This window comes from Paracoccidioides lutzii, assembly GCF_000150705.2.
Source record: "Paracoccidioides lutzii Pb01 unplaced genomic scaffold supercont2.14, whole genome shotgun sequence".
Taxonomy (NCBI): Eukaryota; Fungi; Ascomycota; class Eurotiomycetes; order Onygenales; family Ajellomycetaceae; genus Paracoccidioides; species Paracoccidioides lutzii.
Window position 1 is genome coordinate 475,331 of NW_015440960.1, and position 23,565 is coordinate 498,895.

The 23,565-nt window shown below is 44.7% G+C and overlaps 10 protein-coding genes across 10 annotated transcripts; 4 read left to right on the forward strand and 6 right to left on the reverse strand.

Moving 5' to 3' along the window:
* Window positions 1–1,612: 1,612 nt before the first annotated feature.
* PAAG_12035 (hypothetical protein) lies at window positions 1,613–2,189 on the forward strand (the record flags this gene model as incomplete). Its single annotated transcript, XM_015847579.1, has 2 exons — window positions 1,613–1,769; window positions 2,008–2,189. 2 exons carry the CDS (start codon window positions 1,613–1,615, stop codon window positions 2,187–2,189), a joined length of 339 nt encoding a protein of 112 aa, XP_015702804.1.
* A 78-nt stretch (window positions 2,190–2,267) lies between these two features.
* PAAG_12036 (hypothetical protein) lies at window positions 2,268–2,909 on the forward strand (the record flags this gene model as incomplete). The annotated part of the gene is made up of 3 exons (XM_002792635.2): window positions 2,268–2,393; window positions 2,462–2,491; window positions 2,544–2,909. 3 exons carry the CDS (start codon window positions 2,268–2,270, stop codon window positions 2,907–2,909), a joined length of 522 nt encoding a protein of 173 aa, XP_002792681.2.
* A 1,885-nt stretch (window positions 2,910–4,794) lies between these two features.
* On the reverse strand, window positions 4,795–8,502 carry PAAG_05411 (hypothetical protein; the record flags this gene model as incomplete). The annotated part of the gene is made up of 5 exons (XM_015845571.1): window positions 4,795–4,959; window positions 5,145–6,181; window positions 6,227–7,808; window positions 7,888–7,968; window positions 8,101–8,502. 5 exons carry the CDS (start codon window positions 8,500–8,502, stop codon window positions 4,795–4,797), a joined length of 3,267 nt encoding a protein of 1,088 aa, XP_015699797.1.
* A 1,192-nt stretch (window positions 8,503–9,694) lies between these two features.
* PAAG_05412 (hypothetical protein) lies at window positions 9,695–10,623 on the reverse strand (the record flags this gene model as incomplete). The annotated part of the gene is made up of 2 exons (XM_002792637.2): window positions 9,695–10,404; window positions 10,503–10,623. The coding sequence occupies 2 exons, from the start codon at window positions 10,621–10,623 to the stop codon at window positions 9,695–9,697; spliced, it is 831 nt and encodes a 276-aa protein (XP_002792683.1).
* Window positions 10,624–11,572: 949 nt separating this feature from the next.
* On the forward strand, window positions 11,573–12,052 carry PAAG_05413 (hypothetical protein; the record flags this gene model as incomplete). The annotated part of the gene is made up of 1 exon (XM_002792638.1): window positions 11,573–12,052. The coding sequence occupies one exon, from the start codon at window positions 11,573–11,575 to the stop codon at window positions 12,050–12,052; it is 480 nt and encodes a 159-aa protein (XP_002792684.1).
* Window positions 12,053–13,547: 1,495 nt separating this feature from the next.
* Window positions 13,548–14,375, forward strand: PAAG_05414 (septum formation protein Maf; the record flags this gene model as incomplete). Its single annotated transcript, XM_002792639.2, has 1 exon — window positions 13,548–14,375. The coding sequence occupies one exon, from the start codon at window positions 13,548–13,550 to the stop codon at window positions 14,373–14,375; it is 828 nt and encodes a 275-aa protein (XP_002792685.2).
* A 419-nt stretch (window positions 14,376–14,794) lies between these two features.
* On the reverse strand, window positions 14,795–15,838 carry PAAG_05415 (hypothetical protein; the record flags this gene model as incomplete). Its single annotated transcript, XM_002792640.2, has 5 exons — window positions 14,795–14,960; window positions 15,059–15,178; window positions 15,263–15,329; window positions 15,517–15,534; window positions 15,613–15,838. 5 exons carry the CDS (start codon window positions 15,836–15,838, stop codon window positions 14,795–14,797), a joined length of 597 nt encoding a protein of 198 aa, XP_002792686.1.
* Window positions 15,839–16,668: 830 nt separating this feature from the next.
* PAAG_05416 (NADP-dependent leukotriene B4 12-hydroxydehydrogenase) lies at window positions 16,669–17,727 on the reverse strand (the record flags this gene model as incomplete). The annotated part of the gene is made up of 1 exon (XM_002792641.2): window positions 16,669–17,727. The coding sequence occupies one exon, from the start codon at window positions 17,725–17,727 to the stop codon at window positions 16,669–16,671; it is 1,059 nt and encodes a 352-aa protein (XP_002792687.1).
* A 3,135-nt stretch (window positions 17,728–20,862) lies between these two features.
* Window positions 20,863–22,557, reverse strand: PAAG_05417 (mitochondrial-processing peptidase subunit beta; the record flags this gene model as incomplete). The annotated part of the gene is made up of 5 exons (XM_002792642.2): window positions 20,863–21,253; window positions 21,329–22,023; window positions 22,091–22,168; window positions 22,228–22,353; window positions 22,408–22,557. The coding sequence occupies 5 exons, from the start codon at window positions 22,555–22,557 to the stop codon at window positions 20,863–20,865; spliced, it is 1,440 nt and encodes a 479-aa protein (XP_002792688.1).
* A 214-nt stretch (window positions 22,558–22,771) lies between these two features.
* On the reverse strand, window positions 22,772–23,397 carry PAAG_12037 (hypothetical protein; the record flags this gene model as incomplete). The annotated part of the gene is made up of 2 exons (XM_015847580.1): window positions 22,772–23,079; window positions 23,295–23,397. 2 exons carry the CDS (start codon window positions 23,395–23,397, stop codon window positions 22,772–22,774), a joined length of 411 nt encoding a protein of 136 aa, XP_015702805.1.
* Window positions 23,398–23,565: the final 168 nt, after the last annotated feature.

The window sequence follows — 23,565 nt, forward strand, 5'->3', positions numbered from 1 at the left end:
TTTCGTTCTTCGTACTTGCAACTTCAAGATTTATCAAGGTGCATTTCGTCTCGGAGTGCCTGCTTTGCTGAGCAGGATCATATTTAGTGCTGATACTCCGTACTGAATTGTTATCATATGTTGGGTTTGTTTTTCTTTCTTTCTTGGTTATGTGATGTTTTACGGAGAGAGCTTTTCGGGAGACTTTTGGGGTGTAGTGCGATTGGAAGATGTTCCTCTTCCATCAAATATAAGAGACATTTCAATGAATGCAGGAAATTTTTAAGTAAATTGATTAAGCGTAGGTCCGTTTTCAAGCTCAACCCTGTTGGGTAAATTCCGATGTTTTTTTCCTGGAACACAAAGGGCGTTTGATCTTTGGTACTCTCCGTCTCCAACCAGCTGATAGAAATGCATTCTGTGGCTGTACGGGACAATGTGCTGATTTGGACTGTTGGCTCTAGAATTGGGACAATGAAGAAAATACGTTTTTTTGCTCTAGGCTGCTGGAAGGGCGGGAGTAGGACAACAGTCGTCATGCTGAACACTTAAGTTATTTTAACTATCTACATGCTGGGCCCAATAGGATATGATGTGTCCTACTCTCAGATAGGAATATGGTGTCTTTAGAATGGCACTATGTTCTATATTTCAGGCATAGCATTTATACGGAAGGTAGTTAAAGATGCAAGGCTCCTTACCACCCCGTAACACATCAGCAATTGGGATTATCGATGGTTACATAGGGGGCGCCTTGCGGGGCACATAAGGACCCATCGACAGGGAGCGCTCGACGCAAAATAGTTATATTAAAGAGATATATATTAATTAAGAGTATTTTATACTTCTTCATATAATTTCATACGAGATTAGCTTATTTATACACTATTTAAAAAGTTTTATATAAAACTTACTGATAATCATTCTTTTAGAGAAATTTTAATATTAGCTTCATATGATAATTGATAAAGTTTTGTATTTATTAGATTTAATTTCTTATTCAAAAGGATGTAAATTGATCATACTTTGTATCGTTATAATTTGAGATGAATGTCACACTCATTGATGAGGAGAATTCACTGAATGCAAGATTCATTCTTTGTGAGACTGAGTTTTCAGTTCTTTGGTAAAGTTCTCTCTCTATAGGTGCTGTATTATCATTTATATCAAAAAAACAGAGTTATGTGAAGTCATTGTATAACTTTTCTGCTGCTCATACATCTGAAATCTGATGTTTATTAAGTGCTTCAATAGCTAGATAAACCATTCCTTCTTTATATGAAGCACTGCTATCTTTTGTGGTTGACATTTTTATAGATCAGGTTGATGTTGTGTTGCGTGGCGAGGAACTATTTCACTTGCTCGTTTGTTTCACTCACTTGTGGATTTATTTTAACTATCTGGTTGATATAAAACCGGCAGGTGGCATGTCTAGACAAGGTCGATAACCCCTTGGAGAAAGCAGGCGATCCTTTCTAAGCCATTCGCTTCATATTTACATTTGCAGTAAACTTCAGAAATAGAGATTTGTTTCTAATCCTAGCTGTCTAAATCGGCTAAATCACGCGCAACTATCCGATTGGATACATTTTCTCTCCTACAACCAGCTTCCACGGCAACTATATGTATCCTCATGAACCGATATTTCCCCTATATTTATTGGAAGTTGAAATATAAGCCCATCTCTGGACGCACAATATGCGCACATTTTGAGGCTTATAACCAGTCAACATTCTCCATGCTTTACTTTGTGCTCGATGATCACTTGAACTTTGAGCGTGCTCTTCAAGGTATGACCAATGAAACCGAACATATAACCCCCAACTGCTATTAATTTCTTCTAGAAACTGAGAAAGTTTCGGTGACCTGGTCACTTTGCAGCAGCTCTGATGATTTTTGACCTTTTGGGGCGATTATTGATCGATTCTCCCAAGCGTTTACAGGCGACATCTCCATGGCAGACGTCATGTTTTCCGGCACTAATTAACACTAGATAGTTAACTAACTAGATAACTACTATCGTATGAGAAAAACTCCTTGTATTCGAAAAGGGTGGCGTTTTGGGCCAGCGCACGCATTTATACACCAATAGCAACACGGGTCAAACAATTCATGATGGGACTACGGTCAAGACTACGTTACTGTACGCCAAGCCGAAACGCTATAGGTCTGTAGTTGAATTCAGGGGCAAATTTGAGGTCGATGAGTGAGCCACACGATATCATTCTGCTCCCCGCAAATCTTTTTTTCCCCTCGATTTCCAAAGTCTATCTCTCATCTATTGAGCAATGGTGACGGCGGCAGATAATAGTGACTTTATGCCAGGGTTTGCTCAACCCAAGCCCTATCATCTGAGCAGACAAAAGCTGACGCCAACCTTCGTCTTTAATGAGGATTTAGATTTGGAAACCATCGTTCTTCACACTCAATTTAGAATCGAATCCGGTCAATCCTTGGATCTTTAGGTCTAACCCTTGTTAAGGTCGGACGGAGTCATGTTATCAAGGGGCCTGTGACCCTCCAGAACTTGAAGCGCTCCTCTACGTTGAAGAGCACACTCCTAGTCCAGTTCCTCGAGTTCGATTCATCTGCAATGGATCAGCATCTATATGATGGATTACATGAAAGGCACAAACGTCGATGCTCTGTGGATGCTCGGCCTGTTGAAGCCCGAGGAACAGGACGCCATCGTCAATGATATGGCGGCTATCTTAACTCAGCTTCGAGAGTTTCACTCTCCTAAAGATGCGGTAGTTGCATCCGCTCAAGGCAGAGCTATTCTTGATTACCGCATTGGTAGTCATCTAGTCGGGCCATTTCAGTCGCATGCCAGTTTTCATCCCTTTTTACGAGTTGGTGTTCAACTGGAAAACACAGCAATGAATTTTGGGGAGTTGCAACCTGTCACCACAGCAATTACTGGACGATAACAAAGGGATACCACACTTCCTTCATGTGCCGGAGTGGTATGAGAGAATCAAACTTAAGCTTCCTTTATATGCAGACGAGCTCATGGCAGAACGAATTCTTTGGAGATTATATGATAAACCAGGAAATATTTCGCTATTCACAAATATTACGTGGATCAGGCTTGGCCAGGCTCCGATTGGATAATCCAATAGCCAATCCTTGAACTTTTCAGTATCAAATTTCGTTATCACGGACTCATTTTGCAGAGCTGATACGGCTCTCCAAATCCAATGGCGATACCTTTCTCCTGATTCATTATTCGACAGAGCAATACAACTGAAGAGATTTTCGAGGTCATTGTCTGTTGTTTGTGGAGGAACATTTTCCGATCATGACAAGTCTGATAAACCGCCCGCTGCCCAACAGATCCACATTATTTTTCTGCCTGAAGCATTAATCCCTTTCTGTGTTCAGGTTTTGTCCGGTTTCGCTATCCAACCGAAGGCCGTCCGAAATGTCATATGCCGTGTTGTCCCGGCCACTGGACTTTTTAGGTGCTAACAAACTCCCCAGTGGTATGCACAGAACGTACCACGAAATCCCTCCTGAAAAGATACTTTTTCATCTCGGTGAAGAATGGAGATAAACAGGAGCTTTTTATTGCTCATATCTATACAAGTTCAAAATCATTAGATTGCCATTTGCACCACGAGTACAAGAGGTCTGCCAGAACAGGCTGCTCTCAAAGACACAGCTGCACTTGATTCATACAAATCACTAACAATGAACCTACTGAATGACCCACTGAATGAACCTCTGAAAGGAAGGAAATGATGTAATAGGCTAACACCTAGATGATATCATCTTTCATAATCAAAATCACACTAGGTCTGAACTAGCAAGGAGATTAAAGAAACAAGAACAGATCATGTCAACTAGTATCCATATCTATTCTCCCAGAAAGATGGCTGGTGAGGATTAACATTAGTCTTATGGCTTTACCCCTTCCTTCTATACCTTTATTTTTATCACACCTCTATCCCAGCTCTCCAATCCTTTTTTTTTTTAAAAAAAAAAAAAAAAAAAGAAAAAGAAAAAAAAAATCACGATTTTTCATTCTACCTACAACGATTTAAAGTTGAATCTCGCTATTTACCGGGCAGGGAAGAGACAATCCTTAACAGTAATCGCAGCAAATGTCCACCACAGACATATTAAAGCAAAGATGGCACGCAAGGAAAATGAAACCACCCAGGGAGAAAACATCTAATCCAGTTAATCCGGGAGTTTAGCAATTATAAATTTAACATCTGGAAGTGGACGATTGGCAAAGGACGTCATCTCCAGAGGCATGTTCCGGTGTTCTTTGGTTTCCATGAGACACAAAACTCAATAGACTTTAACAGGAAAAGAAAAGAAAAAGGACTGGAAAACGCTTGGCAAATCCGCTTCTCGGAATAAAATAAAGCCAATGGTTCACAGTTGGTCCATTAGAAATAAATATCACGAAAAATAAAACAGGAGATTTTATCTGGAAGCAGAAGAAATATCTTCCCTTCCCCGAAGATAAAATCAACAGAAAATGGAATCACAAATATAAAGCAGGACATGGAAATCCGTAGTAAGGGCAATTAATAAAGATCTGGGAGGGCACATCAGATAGCAAAAAGCATTGGAGAAATAAATCGAGAAAAAGATAAATCTGTGAGAAATTTGGTTATGCCGGATTTCTCTTCAATTCGGGCCATGGAACCAGGGCAAAAGCGGTCGCAAAGTCCTCAAATATACCAGGGCAGTGTACAGCGAAACAATTGGCCTCGGGATTCGTTGTTCACTCTGTCTATCCCGGAGACTTCATCCATATAATGCACGAGAAAAGCTATCAAGGCAAGACTGGAGCTCACCTTACCATGCTCTGTCCATTCTCTGAACAACCTGACCCATTCTCATGGCGTTTTCCTTGGCCCGGGCACAGGCGATTTCGGCCTCCTTGGCAGCCTGGACAGCGGCTAACATGGCACGCTCAGCATCATTGGAGTAGTTGACGGCTTCAACGAGCATTGTGCCGAGCTATTATTATTTTTGTGGGCACGTTGTTAGCATATTCTGGAATTATGCAACAATGCAAAAAGATGGCGCGGCAGTGTTGGAATTTTACCAGGGAAAAGAAGGGTGAACGTGATAACGTCAAAAATTGTAAGTTTTGGAAAACATAAGATGCAAAAACACATGGTAAATCCCATAAGCCTACATACCTTGATAAGTGTCTCCTTTTTAGAATGATTTGCCTCATCGCGAGCTAAATCCAAGATCTGCACACACTGATGGCTGACATTTCTAAGCCCAGAAAGAGCTGGAGAACGAGCCATCTGAGATGCGACTGTAAGGCCGTCGGATGATTGACGGGAATGATCCCCACTGACATCCAGAGAAGTTGTTGTGTTCGGCTTCATGTTGTCGTCTTTGCTGGGGCGGGAACGTCCCCGTATACGACGACTAGAGGAACGTTCCATGGGACTTCCGGTACTAAATATCCCGCTATTTGATGCCTTGACTCGTTCGAGATCTTTGCGTTTAGCTGTCAGCGTTGAGCCGGATGCGGTTGTACATGCCGTTGCGCTTATAGTTGTATTCATGGGTTCGACCTTCTGTTTCATGAAGAGGCCACGGAAGTTGGACAAGACACCGCCTTTCGTGGATGATGATTTGGCCTTGGAAGGCTCCTGGATTGTCGAAGTGGAACGATGTTTTGATGGTGGTGATTCCCTATGCTTCCTACGGGGAACCTCGGTCTCACCCTTTGGTGCCGACTCGGTGGATGATGACGGGTGCACAATATCAGGTGCAATATTTTTCAGTTTCGATTTGCCGTGGCTTCCGTGGTCAACCAAGTGCTGGCGGGATGTAGAATGGTGAGGTAAGCGTAACGACGAACTATGATGACGGAGACTTGGGCTTGCCACGTTCTCGCTGGAAGATGCGTTGCTATTATTATTAAGCAACTGGTCCACGGAGCTATGCGAGTTCAGAGGGGTTGGAACCGTGTGCTTTTTGTGGGATCTGGGCTGGGAATAAATGACGTTATTATCATCGATGAGGGTTGTGCTTTCAGCAAGTGGAGATGAAGGCTTGTATCCTTGACTCATCCCTGCATCCGCTTCTGAGTAACGAGGAGGGTCCAAGTCACCGTTATTCAAATATGGATATCTATCATTGAACATCCCAGGAGATTGCACGGTTCCTCCGATTCCATTATTGTAGAAAGGATTCGTGCTAAATTTTCTAACTTGTTCTGGAAGACTGTGAGGGAGTAACGGCGCAGTCACCGATCTAATACGACTTCTTTTCAAATTTGCGTAGGCAGCATCTGTGCTTCTAGCCTTTTTGAGTTTTCGTTCTTTGGCCGCTTTTTCCTCCGCAAGTGTAGAAGGCGAGGAGGAGAGATGCAACGAATTACTAGATTGCGAATGCAGAAGGTATCTTGGAGCAAAGCTACCGAAGATGCTGTCTCCTGACAGTCTCTTTGCACCAGACAGACGCTTAGCACGTTTCCCATCCAAGTGCTCAGATGGCCCTGCTTGCGCATTAGCAGTAATACCCATGATGACGCTGTCAGCCTCTGGCAAAATGCGGAGCCGGAGCCCACGACGACCCGGAACAGACAAATTCCTCACTCTGTACTCATCAGGCTGAGATTTTGGAGATCCCGGATGTTCACCTCTCTCATTCTGAACGTATGTCTCGATATTACCGGTGGCGTTGGGATCATCGACCCTAGTAATGTTCTGGTGTACAACACCACGCGCGTCCCCGAGATCTTTGTTTTCATATATTGTTTCGGCATCAACTGAAGCAAGATTCTCACTGGTTCTCAGAGGGTTTGTCATGGTAAACAGCGCACTGCCATCCGATTTATCCTTCCCATGCAACATTCTGCTGGGAACAGGAATTGAGCTACGACGATTGGGTGATTTTTGCTTCTTCAATCCGCTCGAAGGGCCCCCAGCGACTTCTCCAGTGGCAGGAGGAGTTGGCACCTGTGGAGATATGCGAGGAATCCTGGAGGTGCCGCATCCATTACGGGGAGTGACACAACTCTTTGCAGTCTCCTCACGGCCTGGGATATCAGCAATCACGTCATTCTGACCACCGTAAATCTGCTCAGACTTTGCGTTTTGGTAATTGGACCCAAAGTCAAACGAAAATTCCCTAAGGCTATCGTGTCGTACAGGTGGCGAAACCTCTTGAGGGGATGAAGTTGGTCTATGGCGGTTGCGGAACGGATTTGGTTTAGGAGTGACGCTGTCTCCCATCCCGGTAGGTGGTGTTGCAACCGTCAACTCAGGATTAAGCTCCAGTGGATGTGACACTGAAATCTGGTTGCTTGGAGGTGACATCGTGTTCATAACTGGCGAATTGGTTTGAAATGCCCTCTCCACTGAAGCACCTTGATCCCCTTCCTGAAAAGTATTCTCAGGGTGAGAATGAGCAGCCCAATTAGACGGAGTTCGGAGACGAGTTTGCCGTGTAGTAGTTTTGAGAGGAGTGGCTTGTTTCTTATGTTGAATAGCTTCAATGACCGAGATAGGAGAAGCTTCATGATCGGTTAGCATTGACGCAACTTGGGGCCCTTTGCGCTCCTCAATGATATCACTAGGTTCCCATGAGTGTTGCACTTTGGATGGTGATAAAACGGGCCACTTCTCGGATACTTCAGCTTTCCCCGACTGGGATTCACGACGAGGGCGACTCTGTGCATCAGTGATATTCTCATAGCTACTTTTAGAGGCCCCAGGACTAGCCGGGAGATTTGGTACATCTGCCGTTGGCGGGCAGGGAAGAGGTTTCTCAGCGGACATTTTTCTGTGGGCAGCGGAGATAGGAAGCGACTTGGCTGTGCGTAAACTCGACATTCTCACCTGTGAAAGTCGTTAAATATTGAAAATGCAAGGAATAATGGAGGCATAGAATCATTGCGATTCATAGTAGAGTACATACCGGTGGCATTGGAAATGGCGATGTCTGGCGTGTGCGATTTCGTTTTCCGCCCATCTTAGTGTCGTTCGCAGTGCGACGTAACTATTGTATTTATTGCGTTTGTCCAAAATTGTCAGCATGTTTTTGGTACACGCGTTTTTTTGTGTTGTCTCTGCAAGAAAGGGGCGGGAAAAAGGTATAATTTGCAAGTTTCAAAAAGTTAAGGTAACGCACCTTTTTAGCTGGAACAAGGTCGTTCTCACGCTTACTCAAGGGACGAAAGGCATTTACCGCAGCAGAAGCCCAGCGTTTAGAAAATGGTTGATCCTTGAGAGGAGATTTCTTCGAACGCGCTTTTTTCCTGCGCCTGCGGGGTGGTTGTCTGGTGAGTCTGATGTACGAGTCTGGCACCGCGGTAGCAAACCTCATGCCCCTAGTCCTTTCAATTAGAGCCAAATTGGTTGGAGGAATTGCGCGTAGATGAGGGCGCACGATACAGACTGGGGATGGAGGCCTTCGTAGTCCAATGTTTTCGAGGGAGATGCGAGGGAAAAGAAAACGAGAGGTTGTTATCTTCCTGTCGGTTGTCCTCCTCCCCCTTGTTGTCCTGGTTGCGTTGCGAGGTAACAGAGCCATTGCGCTCTCTATAGACGTTGTACACGTGTTGGACGAATTTTAAGGCACGCTGGGTACGTTTCTGGCCAGAAATAAACATCAATCAGATTTCCAAATACCGTTTTGCAAAGAGGGTACTATTGTTGAGAGTGTTTTCAAATAGGAGTGAAGAAAGGAAACAAAGCGAGACACGGGTCTTGCATGCAAAGGAGACGAAAGTCTATCAGGAATGAGAGCAAAGAGTAGTCTTAGCTTCAAGAAGAACAGGGATCCAACAAGAGGTAAGAGAGTGTACAGAGACGATGTTTGTGTTTTAAAGTGGTGATAAAGAAAGCAAATGGATGTTAAGAATGAAAGAAAAAGACAGAGAGGAGAAGAATATATAAGCACTAGAGCACAGCGTTGCACGAAAAGCACATGATATTCAGCAAAATGCAGTTATAGCAGACACACTGGCACAAGGGGGAACTTCAGAGGCATTTCAGACTAGGTTGAATGTCTTCAGGATGCTTGACCAAGTGTGTGCTATGCTCAAAGATCTGTCGTAGCAGAGAGAGAAGGTCCCGTAAGGTCAGAGAAGCCACATTGCTGGTGGGACTTGGTATAGGGATATCTGTGCCATAGTGACCTGGAAGGGGCAAGCAGACCACCTAGTATATATATCCTGTGTCTGAACCTGGCATAAAATCAAATCCAGATCGCTGTTTTGCTATATCGTATTAAAGAGGTACATAGAAAGCGATATCAACTCGTATCGTGGAGATATAGCCGATGCTGAAGAATTGAGAGAAATATTTTATATTAAACCTCAAATGGCAATATAAATCGATTTTTTTTTTTCGGAACGCCAGTTAAAGAAGATGCAGAAAGGACAATGCTCATGAATCGAAGATAAATACAGGCCTCTGCATATAGATACATATGTGAGCCTTTCCGCCTTACTTGATGTGTATGGAGAATGTGAAATCGCCTCAAAAGAGGGAGAAACGCCTTCTAACTGCGGGGGAATTTGGAAATACCCGTCAAGTGTAGAGCGAGTAAAACGAATGGCAGGCAGTAAAAGAGCACAACTCATGATAGCAGTGGCAGCAATAACAATCCAGGATAGACGGGATTCTAGCCCACATGTAATTGCCGAGAGCAAGAGGGAGATCAGATGCGAAAAAATGTCAAAAACATCTAGAAGAAAATCACGCATTTGAATCCAATTGGTTCAGATCCCCTCATCATGACCACCTACCTCGGGAGTTTTCCTCTTGGGGGGCCGGGGGGCCGAATATATGTCAGCTCCAAAGCCGGAGCCGGAGCCAGCACTCAAATCTTCCATGGTAGGACCTGAACCATCGTCATGCCACTCGCTCACTTCCCATTCCACCCTCGTAGATCTGTCTGTGCCGAAACCGACCCCGCGTCTTGTCTTTTCAACTCTCCCCAGCCGGCTCCCCTCTATCATCTCTTCGAACCATGGAATGCCACTGACGATGCCAAACCGGTGCTTGACCGACATCTGGGGTTCTTTGCTTCTTGTGGTGAGTTGGGTTGCTGTAGGTGGGGAAGATGAAGAGGGAACCGGCCGAGCAGCAGCAGCAGAACCAGCACCAGCAGTAATACCAGTATCAACATCAACATCGGCGTCGACAGGCAACAGATCCAGATCCTCCAACGCCGCCTGATCCGTGCTGAACAAACTGCCAATAGTCACGGACATGAACTCAGCTTCTTCAGGCGGATCCTCGCTCCAGTATGACATAGACGTGCCGCAGAAGCCGCAGAAATTGCGCTGGGAATGTGGTGCATTTGGCGGAATGAAGGTACGGCGGATGGCGCTGTGTGTTTCATCTGGGAAGTAGGAGGTTGTATATGAGTGGTACCAGTCAAGGGGCACGCGGAGCCATGCCGTCAGCGGGGCCGCTTGGTTTCTCCCTATAATAATGCTTCTGTTAGGTTACACATGCAGATGAAAGAGTTGGATTCTGAGATGTATCTGTCTATATTGAAGGGGAGGGAATGGAATGGCATACGGTGGTCTCTGCTTGTGTCGAAGTATACCTCGGCCTGGGCTGCGGAGTTCTGTGGGATGTTGATGACATACTGATTGCGACCACAGGAACAGGATCCCTGAAGCGTTCTGTCCCGATCCATGTTGGATATTGTGGATGTACGGAGGATGTGGTTATCTGGAGGAGGTTGAATAGACAGTTATTCCTACGGAAGCACCCGGATTGATGGAGGGGGTAGAGTGTATAGTAACTAATCGCTAATAATTAATATACCCGGAGAATGAATGTAATGATAAATAACTCAGTGAAAAATGGCATCGGGCAGTTAGTTATATATATACACATACATTCGAGCAGCTAAAATATCCAGAGATAACTTAAAAAAAAAAAAAGGGAGAGAAATTCAGTGAGATACTAGGCCCAAAATTTAGTTAACGTTAACTAACTAATCAAATCCCGTTCCACTTTTGCTGGGCTCTTGATTGGAATAATCGACGTCAACATTGGCTTCGAATCATAACCAGGCTTCGGTCTCTGGCTGGCAGCCCGGCCAGAAAGGAAGAAAACGAAGAAACTTATTTACAAAGCAAAGCGTCGTTTTCTGCTCATCTTACGAGTTAGTTACTGGGTTTACTGTATCCCAGTCAGCCTTGGGCCATTATAGCCCCGCTTTTTAATCCCCCGTCACCGTTTGATAAACCGTCATCTCGCAGCGGATTTTGGGACAAAACAACCCATACTAATACATTACTAATGACGAGGCCCCGAGAACCAGCAAATGCCGGACGAATGAAGCTCGATCTCCCTGATAATTGATTAATCAATTAATCTTCTACATAACTACCGACCTCTGCCTACAACCCGTTCTCAGGGATACATGTATGCTCCAACAGTCACCTACTCCTCCGATGGGGATCTATCTTAGAGACCAATTCTAAGATATCTCCCGGCGCATTTATCAGGCTGGCTGGCTTGTCTCGCGGATCCATTTTTTTCATCTGCTGGGCGCCACGTTATATCCATATTTAGCTACAAATATATTTCCCTCGACGTATTCTACTCTCCTCGACTCCCGGGATCAGACCCAGATTATGCCCTCAGCATCACCCTCCCAGGCGTCATCGTCCTCCTCCTCCGCGTCAATGTCTCCCTCTCACCCCTCACTGTCCCCTTCAGCTCGTTCTTCCTCTACCGTCCAGGCACCCGCCTCCGGGAATGGGAACAAACAAGGCCACCTCACCTCTATATCTATGACTTCTTCCGCATCTCCACAACCACCTCCTCCACTCCTAACATCAACGTCTACGACAGAGAAAGAAAAACCCCGCCTTACAGAACAGGAAAAGAAGAACAACCACATCGCTTCGGAACAGAAGCGCCGCGCTGCCATCCGCGAGGGCTTCGACAGGCTTACCGAACTCGTCCCAGGGCTCGAGGGCCAGGGACGCAGCGAGGGAGTCGTCCTGCGCAAAACTGTGGACTTCGTGCGGATGAAGTTGCAGGAGCGGAGGGAGCTTGTGGAGGAAATTGAGAAGAGGGGTGGCAATATTGATGATAGTTTACGACGATAGAAATGAAATCGAATGATGACTGCAGTTTAGGTTACCCCCCCCCCATCCCCACACATACACAAGTAAATAATAATTGCTACAACGGTTGTTCTTCCTTTTTTGTACAGATAGATATAGATAATTGGGTGAACTGTGTTGGCATTGGGTTCTGGAGAGTTTGGGGACTATGCTCTGGTCGTTTAATCAGTTACCTTTCGACTGCTTCGCACGAGAAACATGGATGACGATAATGACCTCGGGATCACTCAGGATGAAGAAGCGCATGAAGACATGGTGCCGCACCCCGAGAATTACGTTTCTCTGCGACTTATGCAACATGCAACCCACAAGAAGGCGAGGCCGGCGCATCATGTGTTTGTTATTTTTCTTCCTTTGGCATGTGCGCCATCAGGGGATCGGAGCCCTCCAAGTTTCTATTCTCATCAGCCTTTTTTCGAGACAGGGTATGTAAGTTAGCAACCTTGCTGGAGGATTGAACGCGATCTTTAAATTTGGTCTAAGCAAGGCCCAAGGGGGGATAACGGACCCGATATATATTGTCTGCGGTTTTGAAGGGGGGTGTTGGATTTATTCACGACACAGGAGGTTTATGGGTTAAATTAATTCACCTGGGGGCGTTGGTTACAGGCGGAGCTCATTTTGAGTTCCATGGAGCTTCTGTTTATCATATGCTCGTCCTTTTGTTATCTCTCACTGTCGCATCGTTATTGGCTTCACTATTTTCGACTGGAGCCAGTGTCGTGTGCTTGTACTGCGTGGATTCGTCCAGCGTGTTATGCCATCCTTCGCTTTTCTTTTTAATTGTACTGTACATACCTACTATTGCGGAGGACATTCCCCTGATTTTGATATTGTTGTAATTATCTTGAAACATTCATTGAATATACAACTAGCATGTTTGCATCAGGTTTTGAACTGAATTATGGACAGAGTATCTTTACATGGACATTTCAGCATTGTGTCACTTCACTAAACAATATGCATCTATAGCTATGGACCAAATCCACGGACTACGGCCGCAAATGGGCATAGTTATAGGATCAGCATGACTTATGAGAGATCGGCATTCAAAACGCATCTATAAAAACTTCTCGTCCATCGTTAAACCATCCCTTGCAGTGGCCTAATGCCGGCTTTCAAATTAGTTACGACACCCTGGCTTAGTCATACAACCTAACTATCGCAGCGCCCCCTCGTGGTTTAGTTACTGAAGACGTTTCAAATTACCCGAAATACCAGGAGAAAAGGCTTCTTGTAGATATCAACAGAAAGCCAGACAACAATTGGCCATATCCTTATACGGGAAAAAGAAAGGGACGAACCGTTTAAGCGAATACCACCTGTAATTAAAAGAATACCCATTTACCCCTCCTAACAGTTACTTCACTCCTCCGCACTTGTTAAGCCACCCGCTCAACGATCAAAATACGTGTACAAATTCATAAATCCTAAACGGAGAAGAGGGGTAGAAAGCAACACCAATCCAATATCTAAAATGTCCGACTCAAAATCCCCAAAAAATCCACTGGGCCAATCACCCTCCAACAACGACTCCACCCCCGCAATTGGCAGCGGACGGAACCCCTCCCCGCTCCCACGACCCCCAGCCCTCGCCCTCCCCACCCTCATCGACCTGCGCTCCAAACGCGTGATACTGGCCTCCAGCTCACCCCGGCGCCGCCAAATCCTCTCCTACCTCGGCCTCCCCAATATCGAAATCATCCCCTCCACATTCCCCGAAAACCTCTCCAAAACCCTCTCCCCCTTCGAATACTGCCTGCAAACCGCCATCATGAAAGCGCAGATGGTCTACCGGCAAGAGATCGACAATGAGGAGAAGGGCGAACCAGCACTGATATTAGCAGCCGACACGATCGTCATGGATCCCTCGGGGGGGCAGATTTTGGAAAAACCACGCTCCGAGGCACAGCATATCGCCATGTTGAAATCGCTGAGGGATGCGGGGGAACACAAGGTCTATACGGCTATGGCGGCCATGGTGCCGTTGAAGAGCGCACGGGATCCCGGGTATGCACTTGAGACGGCCGTGGAAGAGTCGGCGGTTACATTTGATAAGAGTATCTCGGATGAGTTGATATTGGCGTATGTGCGGACGAGGGAAGGGGTGGATAAGGCGGGGGGTTATGGGATGCAGGGGCTTGGTTCGATTCTTGTGGAGAGGATTGAGGGAAGTTATGATAATGTTATTGGGTTGCCGTTGAGGGCTACGTTGAAGTTAATTGAGAAGGTTGTGGCGGCGGGGAATGATGAGGATCGGTTGGATGGGGAAGGGTTGGAGGATGAGGAGGGCGGGGAGGAATGAATGGCCATGGGAGCGGGAGTGGTATTGGGACGTGAATATAGGTGCTTCTCGTTTAATATTGAAGACTGAGTTAGAAATTAGTAGAGCAAAGGCGCTTGGGTCACGATTCACGGTTAAAAGGGTTTTAGGCGCATTTCATCCACAGTTAGTAGTATGGATAAGGTACATATAGAATAGACATGACATTTTGCTTGCCCTGATTCTGATATGACAAAGAGAGAAGGAAATTTTTTACAGTAACCGGATAAGGCTGGTATCTAGAAATAGTAGACGTGTAGGTTGGAGGGGAAATAATGTATTTGAATATGCAAAATGTGAAGAAATGGAAGTAAAAGCACATTAGGGGGAAAGCTAAGAACTCATAAAAAAACCCTTGACCATAAAGGTACTTCGGAAAAAGAACCTAATGAATACAAAAATCATGCCTTCCAGCTCTGCTTGATAGTCTCAGTCAAACCAACATCGTTCGTCTCGAACTCGTATAGGCCAACTGCAGTTGTCAGGGTCATAATGCGAAGCAGCCACTCGAATGCCTTCCTGGTCTTAGGCACGCGGTCTTGGGGGAAATAATCGACGATGCAAGCCCTGTAGTGCACAAAGAAATCTCTCGGTTATTTTTCCATTGTTTCCTATCAAACTACTACTTCATTAAATCCAACCGCTGCCAAAACACAAACACTTACTGGAAACCAATATGTGAATGCATAAGGATGGTACCGCAAAATACAGCGTCCATGACCGGGTTGAGGGATCCACCAGCGAAGGGAGCGATGGTTAGTGGGATGAGGGACGCAGCAATAATTCTATTTCCACGGTTCTCCCATTAGTTAAGTGAAATTTCGTTTGATACGCAACAATTGTTTCGCCGAAAATTGAATGTAACACACCTTTCGAACGTCCAGTGATAGCTTCCGTGGGAGGGAGAGGTAGGGGGAATTGGCGCAGCATCGTTCACTATATCGTTATTATGACAATTAGTATGTTGGAGAGCTGATTGGTAGGGCTAGAGAGAGTCCGTAGTCGGTCGTTGGGACACAATAGTATTCTCCGCATGATGTCATTCTGACCGTTGCCCGCAGCGATCCAGGTAAGGAGAAGGGTGTCGCAAGGCAGTTGAAATAAACCCGGGATTAATACGTACTCGTTCCTTTGATAGTTTCTGAAACTCACAAACATCACCGCCAAATTAGCCTCTATTATCAATCAAAGAGAACAATTGAAACAGGAATTTACTCACGAGGAAGTGGGGGAAGGATATTCCTGCTGCTCGTCGCATGGAAGCCGGCAACGTTCGCTGCAACATCTCTCTTCTTCACCTGGACAGGCCTCAGTGTTGAAGCAATTCTCAAAAGCGAGGATAAGGTGGCCCTGGTCGAATAAAGGGCAGCATTGGGTGCGGGATGTGAGAGGGCGCGGCAGCTGTGTCTCAGCGCTGAGGCTGAGGGGCGCACGATCGATGCCATTGCAGGAGTCCTGGCTTCCTGGGTATGCTACTACCCTCTTCAACACGCAGACTTGCTTTGTGGTGAATTGTTGCGTGTGTGATTAGCTGATGAAGTGTTGAAAGGCATTGGGGCTTGTTCTCGGGATTGTCCCTCGGGTCGGTTAGCAAAAATCAGTCAGCAGAATAGGCGTCATGTGATTGGCCGAGTAATGGGGTCGGAGCCGAGATAACCCGGGTCTCGTCCAGGACGAAAGAGGCATAGCGTTGCTCTGAGGAATAGATGAAAGGAGCTGAGATGTCAAACGACGAATGATTTATCTATGGGTGTATATCTTCAGATCAATGTCTGATTTAAGGTTGACAGTCAGGGCGGATATAACGTGTGGAGAAAGAAAGGACTGGGTAAATTAACCTCTATTGCTGCTTTTATTCCAGATTGGGAATTATCAAGTTCAACTCCCTCTACTTCGATGAATGGTTATATAACTCCGCAACGACATCATGCCTTGAATGGAGTCTGACTATTTTATATTGAACTATGTACATTTGTTGCAATGCTATATACTGGATCACTGACCGAGCTAACTACATCTCGTAATAGAAGAACACCATCAAATCCTCAGCCATCATATCATATAGTTATGGCAAACCCCATTCCTTTCTACCATGCCTAGAAACGATCCTCTAAACTTGTGCAACGGTTTCCCTTCGACTGGCCGATTTTAAAGTTTAGTATCTGGAGTGTTCTATCCTCACTAACACGAACATATCAGACATCTGATCAGCAATAAAATCTCGTTGGGTTGAGCGGGAAGGGGGTATATTGGAGGGCGAGATGGGATGGAATTGTCAACAAACCTTCTGGAACTTCAACACGGCTTTCCCAAAGTTTTCACCGCGGAAGATGCCCACCAACCCCTTTGCTGCATTATCAATTCCCACCGTCTCAGCTGTGACTGGCTTAAACGACCCGTCCTTAATCCACTGAGAGACTTTCTGCTTGTGCTCCTTCGCCCACTTATCCCCCATACCATGATCACCAACAATAAACCCCCGCATGGTGAGTCTCTTCGACACGAACATGAACACATTCTTGACCCCATACCTATCCTCCGGCTTCAGATTATATTGCGAAATCATCCCGCACGCCACAATGCGGCCCCAGTCATTGAGCGCCTCTAGCGCAGCATCGAGGTGCTCACCACCAACGTTCTCATAATAGATATCAATCCCGTTCGGTGCAAGACGCTTGAGCGCATCGTGGGGCTTCTCCTTCTTGTAGTTGAACCCGCCATCAAAGCCCAGCTCCTTCACAATATAATCCAGCTTGGCATCCGAGCCGACACTGCCAATAACCTTCAACCCCTCATGTTTCGCCAATTGGCCCACAACCTGTCCCACCGCACCAGACGCGGCAGAGATGAAAATCGTCTCGCCCTTCTTCGGCTTGCCAATCTCCATCAGGGAGGAATACGCAGTCAGCCCAGGCATTCCCAGAGGACCCAGGAAGACCCGGATATCCTCGATGCCCATCGGGTTCTCGAGCGGCCTCACCATTTCCATGCCATCTGCGGGGACAGCGACATAGTCCTGAATAGGCAGGAAGGCAAGCACTAGATCGCCGGGCTTGAATTTGCTGTCGTTGGACTTGAGCACTTTGGCGATGGAGCGGCTGTTGATGGGCTTGCCAAGCTCGTAACTTGGGGTGTAGGATTTGATTGCCGGATCGCGCATGCGGCCACGCATGTATGGATCAAAGCTGGTGTAGAGAGATTGGACGGTGATGCCATGGTCTGGAGCTGGGGCGGAGGGGTCGAACGGAACGGTTTGGACGGTCAAGTGCTCACCCGGCACTGGATATTCGGTGGGAAGTTTGGAGAAGAAGAGAGCTTTGTTTTCGGACGACATGATTGTACGTTTAAGGCGGGCCAATTGGGGGTGGAATTGGAGTATGGGGCTCTTGTACTAATGCGATTTAATGAGTGTAACTTATCTATCTGGAACAACCGGTGGGCTGTTATTTAAGGCGGGGAAGAAGTTGGTTCGGTAACTGTTTAGTGTGATGGAGAGAGGGTTATTATTGTTCTAAACATCAATTGACGGGAAAAATCGTGAACCTTTTAAACCCAGAGCCGTGAAAGTCGGAAATTGAGGAAGAGAAGGAAGAGACCAGATCTTCGTCTTCGCCCCTCTATGTCTAGGCATCTTTTCAGGAAAAGATACCCATACGCACAAGAATAACGCTATTGCCTGACAAATAAACAATTGTTTCTTCTCCAAGTAATTGTCCTCTCTGCGGACCAACAGGAGGTGGGATCATGACATCAGTCATTGCGGTTGTTTGTGTGGCGTCGGAATTGTTTACCCGTTGGGCCGCAGGACGACTGCCTCGGCTTCATATTTATACAACAGCATTGGAACCACAGAATGATAAAGAAATCGACTCATTGTTTATTAGTAATGATGGCAAAAGTTAAATACAAATTTTCCTTATTGTGCGCCGGTCAAACTCTTTGCGATCGGGTGTCGTGGATATGTGGTTTCCTACAGCTTGCTAAACCAGTTAGTTTGGTTGTAAAACTGGGCTGGGTCTGCATTCTAATCGTGCCGCTGCGCAACCCACACCTCGTGTGGGTGCGCCACACTAAAACGATAAAAACACCAAAACAATAGAAATCTTGCAATTTCATCATCTTCATTATCTTCATCATTTTCATCAATTAATAACTCACCACAATGTCAAATAAGGATAAAAATATTGAAGATTGTATTCAAAAAGCTGTCACTTACCATCAAAAAAACTCAAATTCCAAAATACTACCTCTGTCATGAGAATTTCAGGTTCCTTATTAACATCTTTGAACATATATCAATAGAAGGAATCTGAATACTGCAAAGATTCCAGTTAACAAGAGATTAAATAAGAGTCAGAAGGATGTGATTAAATGATGAGTCAAGCTGCTTGATGAAAAGAATTGTCCTCTTACAACTGAATACATTGAAAATTTCATGAATTTAATACTCAGATGTCAGTATTTAGATTCTACTACTTTTTCTTCAAAAATCAGCAAGATGTGAACTTATAGGTTCATTGAATGCTTATCAGAGTATAAGAGGATGAAACAGAAGTCAATGAATTTAAAGAGAGTAGCAGTTGAAGATATTGAATATATCAATATATAATTTGAACATCTTTAAATTCTATTTGAGTAGTATTAATTTCACACCTGTGATACATACAACTTTAATGAGATTAAATTTCAGAAAGGACAAGAATGTGGAGAATGAGTTATAACTGTTTTTAAATAAATTAATTTCATCATTTCTTCATTTTTTTCAAGAGATTTGATTATAATTATTGAATGTATATTCATAAATAATCATATTATTCTATTATTGATAGTCTTAGCTTTTAAAACATATTTGAAGAATTGATATACACAGATAGATTTAATCAGCAATTATAGAATTGCTATATCAGATACTGAATTTATAAATAATAAGATTGAATTTGAATGACTTAAATATTTTAATACTGCTACAGAAAAGAGATAAAAAAAAAAGTCATCAATTGCTCTTAATGAATAGTTATAAATCTTATATCACTGAAGAGTTTATACAATATATAAATCTTTATAAAATAATTTTATATAAATTTTCATTACATGTTACTCATTTGCTACAATCTTTAAATAGTCTATCATTTCAGCAATATAAACATTATCATTCAAAAGTAGTTAACTATACTACATGTCATAGTCTTATTAAGTATAAAAAACAGTAGTTTCTACAAGACCTCTTAGCTATATGAAAGCAGACTTTTAAATTTGATACAATAGCTACAGAATGAGCTCAACATGATATATATTCATAAAATTCTGATTGAGTTCTTAATACTTTTAAGTAGTGAATCTTATCATTTTCTTCACTACAGATTTATGAAGATAAGAATGATTTAGATTACATATATATTTCTTCTTCGTAGCTAGTCTTATCAAAAATAATTCAAAAGCTGAAACATCATATTAATATTATAGAAAATACTATACAAAGTATTAGAGATACTCTCAAATTGAAATCACTCATCTTGACATATCATTTGAACAAGATATTCAAAGTAAGTCTAATCTATGTAGAGCTTAATGAGTAATAGATTACTAAATTACAGAACTTTCTCAACATCAGTAAACACTGCAGAGCTAAAACAATTTGTCACTAGATTCAAGTAAAGGGAGTCCTTACTATTAAAGATGTCAATAGAAAAATCAAGCAGTATAAGAATAATGAAGTTGAAAAAGAGCAGAATAAAAAGCAATAGAGATTTGAAGTTAATCTCATAAAGATTGATAATAACTCATTCACATCACTGACAGAAGAGGAATTAAATTGATTTAGAGATGGCACACATACTGAGAATGCTGTACATAATCTTTTTATTATAGATTAGCTACTGATTGTTGATATAGAGTGCAATAATGAGGATGTGATTCAAGATTTTTATCATTTTGGTGTTTTTATCATTTTGGTGTGGCGCACCCACATGAGGTGTGGGTTGCGCAGCGGCACGATTAGATGTTAAATGTCTCTCTGTCGAATTGTTTTCCACGACAACCGTCGAGTAAGAGTCAATCGCTTAGATATAATACCATTCTCATTACTGGTGGCTGCAATTGTTGCGGGGAAAAAGAGTCCGCGGCTATTGAGGTGGAAGGTATCTATGGGAGTGGTTTTGCTTTATTGATGATTTTCTACAAATACATTATTTTATATCTAGTCAAACTCCGTACGACAGAGAATTATGACCATACTAGTGAACAAAGGAAACTGATCTTCTGAGTATATCAGCGGATAGTGGTATATCCATACTGTACAAAATCGGCAACATCTTCCTCTCCCCCATTGATCAAATCATTGAACACAGCGAACAACGAAAAGAGAACAAAGAACAAACAAGCTTCCAGAAAGTTGGAGATATTCAGACACATGAACAAGGTGTTTCAGCTCTGGAAGAGGGGACAGACACTAATTTTCGGATTTTACCATTTATGAAACGTTCCGGCTCATGTCCGCTCTGATACGCTGGTAGTCAAGCATGCCCTCAATGCTGCCAACAGCACTGATGGCAATGTCTTTATCCCACAGCTTCCGCTGGGCAAAGCTCATGACGTCTTTCTCGGTAATCTTGCTAATGACACGCTCAACGTCTTTGGGGCTCAAGCGGCGTCCGCTGGTGACGATCTGGCGGCCGATGTCTTCCGCAATGGCAGTGGTGCCGTCGAGAGACAGAAGAATGGAGGCTCTCAGTTGGGCCTTCGCACGCTCAACCTCAGCTTCAGTCACGTTGAATGACAGTCGAGACCATTCGCGGAGGACAAAGTGGACAAGGTCATCGAGCTGAGTAAGGTTCTCGGAGACCAGGTAGATACCCCACAAACTTCATTGAAATAATTGACGTTAGCCCTGCAGAATCTTTGTTGTGTTGAATTGAAAAACAAGAATGCAGACTTACCCAGTATCACTGTAGCTGGTGGAGAAACTCATGAAGCTGTTGGCCAAGCCATGGTGGCCAACGAAATGGCTTAGCTTGCTGCCCAGGTAGGGAGAGTTGCCCATGGAGCGATCCCAGTTCCCAACGATGGCTTGGGTGACGAGAGCGGTAAAGTAGTCATCGTCCTTCCAGCTGACTCCCTCAACAGCCAGGGCAATGTTGGCAGTAGGGATGGTGTCATCACGGAGGCGGACTTCAGAACCGATGAAGTCGGGAGTGCGCTTCTGCTCGGCAGCAAGAGCAGAGGCAGCAGAGTTGGGTGGTTGACTGGGGAGGGAACCAAACTGCCGCTCAGCCAGTCTTACGAGTTGGTCGTGGGGAATTCCGCCAGCACCGACGAGGACCATGCGGTCCGCCGTGTAATTTGTCTTGATGTAGTCGACCAAGTTTTCACGTTTGATGGTCTGGATGTTTTCCTTGGGGCCAAGGATAGTTCGACCCAACGGCTGGTTCTGAAATGCAGTGGCATGCAAGTGGTCAAATACGACCTCTTCCAGCTGTTTGTCAACCTCCTCTTGTTCCCGAAGAATGACATCCCGTTCCCTCTCAATCGCAGCTGGCTCTAGTTTTGAGTTCTGGAGGATATCGGACAGGATGTCGACGGCCTTGGGAACATCAGCGTTAAAGGACTTAGCGTAGTATACAGTATTTTCTCGCTATAATTGATATCGGGACGTCAGTTCATACTACTTCCTATTGCGACATCCAAATGTTGCCACGTACCGACGTGTAGGCATTGAGGTGTGCACCCATGTTCTCGATTTCAAGTTCTAGCTGATTCTGCGATCTCTTGTTGGTGCCCTATAAATCCATCAGCAAATAACTCACAGCAGCAAGCTGATCAATGCGTCGTGATTGACCTTGAATGCAAGATGCTCGAGGAAGTGCGCGGTTCCATTTGTCGCATCAGTTTCAGCACGGCTTCCGGCATCAATCCACACACCAACGGTAGACGTCTGGGCCCATGGCGAATACTCAGTGGCAATCTGCACGACCTATTAGTGATGATCTATCCCACAGCGTCAGTGCCAATGCCTCACCGTTAAACCATTTGATAGGGTTGTTGACTCAGTGGTGGTAGGAAGGGTGACGGGGGTTGCGAAGCCTCTTTTCACCGGCTGCACGGCTTTCAGGGCAGCACGGCTACGCAAAGCCTGGTTAAAGTGCAAAGCCAATCGCCGGGATGCCATGATGGAAGATGTGGAGGAGAATGGGGGAGGGTGTAGGACTTGGGGGCCGCGGATGTGCTGACTGCGGGAAGTCCGTTGAAGTTGAGATCCGAAGCCAAATTAATTCAGGGCTTCAGATAGGTCACATGACCACGATGACCCAAATTTAGCCGGCTTCCTATTCGCTGGTTGGTTTCAGTAGTTAGCGAACAACATCATCTGCCGTCAACAGGATCTATCTATTCGGCCCCACGGCAAGGCATAGCTGAGCATTCTCAACACCTTGGACAGACGGACTGCGATGGGTCTGTGAGGACAGTTGTACACTCCGTGTGAGTTTTACGTCCTTTAGTGATGGATGGCTTTCGCTTTGTGAACGAGCCATAGCACTTTGCATATGGAAGAAACGTGGAATCCCAGACCCTTTGCTTTCGTTATTGGCGTTACTGACTCGGGATTTGATATGCTTGATGAGATGGAAACTGGTTGGGGAGTACGGAAAGAAGATGGTGGAAGCACTGTCTGACTGGGACAAAAGGCCCGCTATGCGTTATGGCCGACAACGGGCACATTGAAGTCATCAGATTGCTAATAAATAGCAACTTCTTTAACTCGTATTCCAAAAATCCTTTGGAAGCCAATACCCCTACATCTGGAGTGTTGGAGAAACAATATAGGAATTGCTAATTACCTAGTGATAACGCCCGAGAAATCAACACAGGGAAGTTTGAGACCGATTATATGTGTTTAGGCTTGACCGTATCGTTTGGCAACAAGATCACCATCGGATTGTACTTTGGTATTGCAAGTTGAGATTCTGGGATTCTTGCTAGATTGTGAGGGCGTGAACTCTAACCTCATAATATAGGGAGGAGAGTCACTCCTCTGTCATGCGGTGTAAAAAGAGACATTTTCATTCCATTTAAGTCGTGAGGAAATCGAGCCTGACTTGAGATATAACGATGAACAGATACCACTGTGCATATCAATGTCAAGGGGATATCTTGACATGGTAGAACTGCTTCTAGA